The 8,943-nt window shown below is 36.6% G+C and overlaps 1 protein-coding gene across 1 annotated transcript; it reads left to right on the plus strand.

Moving 5' to 3' along the window:
- Positions 1-3,328: 3,328 nt before the first annotated feature.
- Positions 3,329-6,539, plus strand: LOC126758584 (uncharacterized). The gene is made up of 4 exons (XM_050472909.1): positions 3,329-3,968; positions 4,322-4,555; positions 4,618-4,813; positions 5,977-6,539. The coding sequence occupies exons 1-4, from the start codon at positions 3,473-3,475 to the stop codon at positions 6,506-6,508; spliced, it is 1,458 nt and encodes a 485-aa protein (XP_050328866.1). The 5' UTR covers positions 3,329-3,472; the 3' UTR covers positions 6,509-6,539.
- The last annotated feature ends 2,404 nt before the right edge of the window (positions 6,540-8,943 follow it).

Here is an 8,943-nt window from a genome sequence, read left to right on the forward strand (position 1 = left end):
GTTGAAGCTTCAGACTTCAGTGGGGTAATTTGTTTTGTATATTTTTAAGAAAAGCAGCAGTAGGAGGAGCTGCCCTACAGCCCAGATGTGACCCTCCCGGAATGTTGTTGTTTCCTTGCGTAAAAAGGCTAATGAAAGGCAAGCATTTTGAGACGGCAGAGGGGTACCAAGCAGCATGCACCTCGGCTCCCAAAGCTATTCCGGAGAATGCTTTGTTTTCCGTGACGCCTTCAATGCTTCGAAATCGACGCAGAAGGAGCTTATTTTGAAAGTTTTTAAAGAATTGTAACGATTGGTTCAATAAATTGTGTTGAATCGACTCAGTCCTATTACTTTTCGGACAAACCCTGTGGGGGAAATAGGCGTGATTGTTGTCTGTATGCCATGTACTAAATTTTGTCGAAATCGCTTAGTCGGGTTCCGAGATATGGGATTTCACCAAAAAGTGGGCGGTGCCAAGCAGATGAACTAGCCAAAGCAGGCTCCAACCTATAGGAAAATAGGAAATTTATATGCCTCTGGCTACTTGTAGGTATTTAATCGACAAACATTTTATAAGTTTAGCTGAGTCCTGGTGAAGTCAAACACTTGACTAAGGTCCTATTCATACGCATATGTCTCCACGACTTTTAGTTAGATTACTTTCTTCCTTCCTATTAACCTTATTCAAAGGTTCTCCCACTCTATAACTTGGAAAAATGGTTTTAGAGGCCTTGGGAGAAACAACAACAATTGCAACATATTTTTATCCAAACTGCTGAATTTTTCGGATATATTGGAAAATTTGATAGTAAGTTCTAGGGATTTACGAAAGTAAAAATTTGTAGAATCTCACCAAGTCACTGAACCTTCCAATAACTGCTGTCATATGCTGCTTACACTTAACCATTTGGCCAACTGCCATTTTGCTTTAATTCCCGAGAAAACTTTTAGATATTAAAGGAACTAAGAAACTTCACTTTTTTTACATCTTGCAATGCTTTTATTTTCTGCTCATATGTAATTGTTTGTGCAAATTCAGCATTTCACACTTTTTAAACAACTTCACATAATCGCACTCCACCCTTAGTTTATAGCTATAACGGTATTTCATAACTTCGCGCCACGAGTATTAACCGAATTCGCTACTTCCATGCGTGCCGATGTCAACGGTACAACTGAAAAGGAAATTCGCATGAAAAACTCGCTTAATTTGCTGGACAATTCAATTCGGTAGTAGTGGCGTCAACACACTCACACACCCGCACGCGCACATACCCTTAGTGATTTATTCACTCCAGTGCTAATTCCTCAACTTGCGTGGCTTTCTTATTGCTGTTTTTTTATTCTACTATGGTTTTGTTGTTGCAGTATTTCTGTTCATACTTCCAAATTGACGACATAACGGTGACGTGCGCGGCATTTTTTTATAATATTCACATTGGCTTTGCTTTTGTTCCACTTCTCAATGGAAGCAACCGGCAAATACAACATGTTGCAAGTTCTATGTTGCAGGTTGCGAGTTTTGTTGTTAGTTGCAAGCACGTGCGTCGAATGGGTTTGTTATTTCAGTATATTGGGTGCGAAAATTGTTCGTATGAAGAGCAGAAACTCAATTGACTACTGAACTATATAGAAATAGTTATGCTACAAAAGTTTACTGTGGATTCTGTTGTTGATTCTGCAGGTATCGAAAAGTACTTTAATTATCTCTTATATTAGAGTGAATTTTTCCCAAATTCTGCAATAGCAGCTGACTTATTCGAATATAAATATTTCTACATGAGATTTTGCGTTCATTCTATATTTTTAGTGTGAGCTTAAAAAAATATGATAACAGAAATGGAAACAGAAACAGATTTTAACTGAACAGAATTTTTTTATTTACCATAAAAAAAGTTTCTACAAATAGAATAAGCTAAAGTTGCGAAATTTCGTCTAATTTCAATAATTGCAATACAGACAGAAACTGGAAGAACAGGAACTGAATAATGGAAACAGAAACTGAATATATGAAACAATTAAATTTAATAGAATAGTTTTGCATTTGTCGACTGGCAAATTAAAACTCACTCTAAATATACCATATTTTTTCAAGCTTTCCTATAACAGAAATAGAAACAGAAACTGTAACCTAAGTTTGTGTTAGTTTAAACAAAAGTTTTCGTCTATTTTTGAATATATTTATGGATTAATTACAAAAGGTGTTAAAAATATTATCTTACATTGATGTCGCATCAGAATGGAAACAGAAACCGAAAATTTGGTATAACGTTATATATGCCCTTACTTGCTCTCTTATGTTAGGTGCTGTTATGTTTATTGTGAAGCCTTCGACGGGGTCCTTTAGCGTTTCTTTTACAGCCCCTGCTACTTCCTTTTTTGTTGTGAATGAGTCAAGGTCTCTAATTTTTATAGCAGCCTTTGGTTTAAGGTCGGCTACAGTTGCAGATTCCCTAAGGGTGATCTTGAAACGCCTCACAGAAGCTGGCTTTTCTTGTCTGTCTCTTCTCCAGTTCTAATAGTAGAGAACCGGTTCTTGTTTTGCGGATGCCCTTGACCTTAACCTCTCTTCACCGTTGTTTTCAACTCGTCATCGTACTGTTTCTCGAGGCGTCACGTGACTTGTCGCGCGCCGCTTTGAGGTTATTGACTCGTAGGTCGTGATGCGTCTGCTTAGATGTCCTCACCATTTCTCTTTTTCTGCGATGATCCAATTTCTGCGGTAACTTTTAATGACGTCGAAGAGTTTGTCAAGCTGTGTCGTTCCGTTCTTTGCATCAATGCTGACGTTCTTTTGTTTTGCCATCGCCATCTTAATTTTTTGCATGATATTCTTGCACTTTTCTAGGGATTCCTCTTCTGCTTGTCTCATTTGGGGAATGTATTCTTGTTTCGGCGGGTCTTGAGGTCCTTCTTTAGTGATAGCTGGGTGCTCTTCCCTTTTCCTTGTTTTGCCGGTGGTGCTTGTTTTGCCGGAGTATCGTTTGAGGCAGTCTTTTCGCCAGTTTTGTATGATTTTTTTTTGGAGTGACGGTGAGTATAGGGTATAAGACGTTTCCATATTCCTCGTCTTCTCCATCTTTATTTTATTTGTTCTGAATTGTGGTTCTGTTTCTGGTTTGATATAGTTTCAACATATTTCTATTAAATATGAAATTAATTATTCCCGTTAAACAAATTGAAAAAAATTTGTCGAAATGAAAAATCAATTTCCACTTGCCTTCTTCTTCGAAATATTTTCCCAAACAAATTGCTTTCAAAATGATGTTTCTTCATATTTCATTTTCAGTTTAATTTTTTTACTAAACTTAGCAAAACTGAAAAAGTTTTGTTTTTTTATATTTTTTATAATTAATTTTTTATATAAAATAATTTCGTTCAAATAATTTTTGCAACCTTTTCGGCACCTTTTGGCACAATAAACCGAAAGCAAAAATCAGATTCCACAACAACTTCGAATAAAACTCCTTAAAAAGTAAGCGCTTTCAGAATGGCAGCGGGGAGGACCTACTTAAAACGAGTAATGGCTGGTGTTGAAATCGAGCATATGACCTTGATGGAAGCGAAACGAGGTCACCACGAACTTTACCAAGCTCTTTTATCCGAGCTGTGCTTCGAGGGCTGCATGACTTGCGCCAAGTACTTCGAGTACCTGGTGTGTGAGGAGAATGCGCTCATCAATGATAAATTCATCAAGAAACGCATGTGGGCGAAAAAGAGGGAATTGCTGAAGCTATACGAAACTTGCAAGGCAGCCGAGTTGGTGTCTAAGTTGAAGACTTGCCTTAGCAGAAAGTCCACCTATGAACTTATCTATCAAGCACTGGGTATAGCGAAGAGTTTACCCGATTCTTTTCATTGGTTCACGAAGAGTTTCCTTGAAATAATCATCGAAATAGCGGATTCGTTTGGCGTGAACGATGTTATGTGCTGCGAGTTGCGTGCGAAGATTTTTACGCATTACGCTGTGTTTCATATGACTGGCAGTGAGTTTCTTGGTATTTTAATAGAATCTTGGTGTGTTGTTGTATTTTTTGAATTATCTACATCTTTGAGTTCAATTTTTGTTCGCAAAATCTTCATTACTGTTTATCGCCGACTTGGAGCTGTAGGCTTCAAAGCATTTTAAACTGCCTTCTCGAAGTTATAGAGAAGCATTGCTTTGGCCCTTGGCAGATAGTAGCCAACTCTTCAAGATCAAAGAAGGAGTCAGAGTCAAAAGTCTATCGCATGTCTCGATTATTCAGTAAATCCAGAACCCATCATATTACCTGTTTTTGCTATTCTCAACTGCTTTCTCTCCTTCACATCGATAATTTCTTCTTCAAAACTCTTCCAGGGGCGCACAGTTTCAAAAGAGAAATTACATACTTCGAGAAAGCGTTATCGCTGAGTCGCGCTCAAGACTGGCGTACCGATAACATAACGCCCGTGTTTGATGAGCAAAATTTACATGAATTTGTTGGTGTAACATTTGCCAGCGTACTCTTCAAATCGGCAAAGGCATTTATACATACCAACCCAAAGCTGGGCATAGAACAAGCTGATCGTTCAATCAAATGTATAGCCGAAGGTGAGCCCTAAAGCCCTAAGATTTTTTAGCATAAATATGAATGTCTGTGGAATTAATTTCAGTTGGTCAAATGAAGTTGAAAATTCTAGTCGCGAAGGCGATTTTGGTGAAAGCGCGCCTGCTAATAGAGATCAGCAATTACAAAGAGGCTATGAGGCACTTAAGATCCGCTGAACGTTATTTGATGGGCGAGAAAAACAATGAGTTCCAGAAAGTGAGATGTGAATTAAACATTTCTAAGGCCGTGTGTTATGAAAAGTATGAAAATATTTCCAGTTTGAATCTTGAACTCTAAGCTTTCAAATTTTAGTTAGTTAGTTGCATTTTCCTCCCTAAAAGGTTGGCTTTTATTGTATAGGCCTTCCAGGAAACGCCTTCATTTCTTATGGAGTTAACTTCCAGAGCTTCCATATTTGGTAAATTTTTGTACCCATGTTCCGAAAATAGGTCTCAGTTAAGGCTAGATTCGACGATGAAGTATTTTTCGAAACAGGGTCTTCTTCTAGCAATGACATAAACTGGCATAGTATGAACCCTTTTATTTCGTTCTGGGATTAAAAGTTGGTTTAAATCTCTTCAATAAGGACCACAAAAATTATTGGGTTTAACTTTTGTTATTTAGGGCTTTTCCATTTCAACACGGCTTTTCTTCAATCTATAACAAGAGGTATAGTAAAAAGCTCATTGAGCCACACAAGGACGCACTCTCGGTTTCGATACGAATGAGTCCGATAATCGGGGCATAACAAATCTGAAATACTCTATGATTTAACAAGAGATTATTCCAACACGTTTTAAGAATTCGGTTAAGTATATGGATAGTAAGTGTATTGATCTCCTTAGTCACAGGCTTTCTCTCAAATCAGATTTTCTTCTTGGATACTTCGTAATTATTTTTTATTATAATTCGTATACGAGTCTTCTTTCAACATAAAACGCCTTGTTTAGGAAGAAGTTAGCAAAGGTAGTTAACACTTTTGAATTGTTGAGGTTACAAGTGATTAAAACTGACAACATTTGACAGGTGACAGCGTCCGTTATATGATTTTTTAGTACCAGTAGGAATCTTATTGACTATACGAGTAGAGCAGTGATAATCAAGGCTTCCACTCGGTAGCCAGCAGCTTTAGGGTATCGAGCTTACTAGTCCAAATACAAGAAAATAAGCTAGGCAGTTGACAGCTGACAGTTGGCAGATAGTATAAATACTAATAAGGCTAATTCGATTAAACTGAAGAAAACAGCAAACTAATGCTTCCAAATGGTTTTTAAGGCAAAAATGTTTAGAAGATAATCTTCAACAGTCAGACAGTCTAAACAGTTTTGGAGCCATATGGTACCATCTCTCTCTATCTTACATACTCACCATCTTATAGAACTATAAAATAAATGCACTAATTATCACCCTTTATCTTCCAAAGTTTGGGCTCCACACCCTACGCTATGGCCAAACTGAGATTGGCAGTTTTGTTAGCGCGACATCTGGAGTTGAGTAAACTGCTGGGCTTAGCATTGCTGCAAGTGGCAAAGATCTATATGAAAACCCCAAGCAAATATCATTTAGCTGAGAATGCGCTTAGAGAGGCACGCGACTCATTCCAAGATGAAGAAGAGTCGGAAAACAAGCGATGTGTCAAATATATGGTCGCCTTATTGCAAACCATCTCGAATGAGAAAACCTACATAGACATCATTAAGAGTTCGCAATTCAATTTTTGTGATTTGTATAAATTGCGCAAATGGAAGAATCAAGCGAAACCGTTTTGGAAGCGACGTGGTACGATCACTTTTATCAAGTCCTTTACTACGCTAAGTCTCTTGAGTATTGCCACCACCGAATTGCCGTCGGAAGTGAGCGAAGATTCTGAAGAACCGACCTCAGAGGTTAATGAGTCTGAGTCGGAGGAAACGGGTAGTGATCCGATCGAGTGCCTATTGAATGAGTTTAAGTGACCATTTAAAAGTACAGTGTAAACATATGTGAGTGGGGTGTGAATTTGAAACAAAATCGCTAGAAATAAACACAAAATTATAAACAAACTAAGGGAGCTTTATTTGTAGGAAGAAACTTGGTTTTTTTTTTGTACATAACTACTGTCTATACATCTACTATATGTTCGACCACTCTTTCCATTTATTGCCTAGATGTGTATTTGTTTTTAGGCTACAAATATTCTCGAAGCTTCGCTGTTGTCTGTTGCGAGGCGGGGACTATTGTAAAATATTTTTTTAATATATTTTTCTAATTTTGGGCAGAAAGTGGGAACGTAGGTACTGTGTAGAGGTAGGACACACCTTTAAGCTATAGTGATCCGATCCGAACAATGTGTTCGAAGATTGCAAAGTGGTCTAAGAATAATGCATCCAAAATTTCCTGAAGGTAACTTGTCAAATGAACATTTTTTTTCATATAAGAATTTGATCATTCAGTGTGTTTGACTTCTATCTACTTTAGTAGTCCGATATAGGCGTTCCCGACTAATGAGTAGCTTCTTGGGATGAAAAGAACGTTTGCAGAATTTCATACCGATATCTCAAAAACTGTGGTCGGGTTGGTAATGGGTACGCCTCAATCCCTGTAAAATCAAACCCATCTATAATGGAGGTGTAGATAGAGTAAATATAACTTCCAACTCGTCGTTTGTCGGAACTTTTCTTGGGAATAGAAAGACTAATTTTATGGAATCTTCGAAAGCTATGAAAATCGTTCATCTACATATCCCCACACGTTCGAAAGTTCTTACATTTGTAAGATAAATAAATATGAAGAAATTGAAGCTTGCACTGCGACCGAAGGTCTATTATGGCGCCCTCCGTAACACAGATTTACATAGGCCCAGCACCCTGACGGATTCCAGGAACACTTTTAAGGTAATGTGATCCCTTTTCGGATATACATATAGATCCAAGTACCTTGATCTTGCGTTTACTGACTAGAATATTTAAGTTGCTCAAGAATTTCCGGATTCTTGACGCAAAACCGGCGGCTCTTACAAGAAGCTATACACATATTGAATAGCTGCTTCTTCAGACTACAACGTCCAGTGCAAAATATCACGAGTAACTTGAATTTTTATAAGGGGAAGTTCCTTATTCGTTTGAACCGACTTTACTCAGATAAACATATTTAATTTTTTTTCATGGTATAACTTAATATAACTTAACAAAAACGTTGTCTTAACTTAGATAGATAGATAGATAGTAAAATTGAGGATTTGCATTGTGCCCTCTCCAATATCACATAAGGTCACAAAGGTCCATCATTCTGAACAATTCCAGAAGCTTGCTAGGCGCGACTGAGGTGTTGTGATCCCTGTCCAGGAAGGTGGAACCTAGGCCCTTGAGCCTGCTTCTACAAATTGCTGGGCAATCTAGAATCTGCTGTTCTGGCGTTTGAGTGTCTTAATTTAGTATAACATACATATCTTAAGCATATCGTAACTTAATTTGACTTAACGTAATGGAACTTAACTTAGCCAAACTTAGCACAGTGTAAAAAAACGAATCTTAATTCAACTTAATATAATTGACTTAACTTAACTAAACTTAAAACAACTTAAAACAAAACTTGACGTAGCTAAATTTAACACAACTTAAAATACCTTATCTTAATTTTCCATGACTTCATTCGACTTAACTTAACTAACTTAACTTAATTTATTTAACTTAATTAACTTAATGAACCTAACCTAGCCGAACTTAACACAACTTATCCTAATTTTCCCCGACTTAATTTGACCTAATTTAACCAACTTAACTTAGCCAAACTTAGCAAAACTTAAAAAACTTAAACTAAAAAAATTATCTTAATTTGTCATGAATTAATTCGATTTAACTTAGTGAACTTAACTTAATTAATTTAACTTAACTTAGCCGAACTTAACACAATTTTAAAAAACTTATCTTAACTTGCCATGACTTAATTTGACTTAACTTAAGGAACTTAACTTAGTCAAACTTAACACAACTTAATAAATGTTATTACTTGCCATGACTTATTTCGACTTAACTTAATCCAACTTAGCTTTATGAACTTAACTTAACGTCCTTAACTTAATTGAACGTAATTTAATTCAAAAAGACAATTTAATAATTTTGCTTTTATGGACATGCCGTGGCTTTTAAGCATAAAAAATAAGTTGATTTCTAAGCTAAGATTTCCTACAAATGAATCTATGAATATTTAAGCTCATATTGTGGAAACACACTAAATTTTCACAAGCAAAATTTTGTGCTTAAAGCTCAAAGCTCTGTAGAGTGACCACTTGCATTTCAATGAGCTTTTATTTCATGCTGAATAAGTTTTTACAGATAATATCAGATAAATGGAGGGGTAGCGCAAAAGCTTTATGGACTTAACTTAACGTCCTTAACTTAATTGAACGTAA

This window comes from Bactrocera neohumeralis, chromosome 5 (assembly GCF_024586455.1).
Source record: "Bactrocera neohumeralis isolate Rockhampton chromosome 5, APGP_CSIRO_Bneo_wtdbg2-racon-allhic-juicebox.fasta_v2, whole genome shotgun sequence".
In the NCBI taxonomy this organism is placed as follows: domain Eukaryota; kingdom Metazoa; phylum Arthropoda; class Insecta; order Diptera; family Tephritidae; genus Bactrocera; species Bactrocera neohumeralis.

Excerpts from the sequence above, each read along its gene's own strand:
- LOC126758584 (XM_050472909.1), top strand. The coding sequence starts at position 3,473 with ATGGCAGCGGGGAGGACCTACTTAAAACGAGTAATGGCTGGTGTTGAA. Across the intron at positions 4,556-4,617 it reads AATCAAATGTATAGCCGAAG|TTGGTCAAATGAAGTTGAAA; the intron begins GTGAGCCCTAAA and ends AATTAATTTCAG. Across the intron at positions 4,814-5,976 it reads AAGGCCGTGTGTTATGAAAA|TTTGGGCTCCACACCCTACG; the intron begins GTATGAAAATAT and ends TATCTTCCAAAG.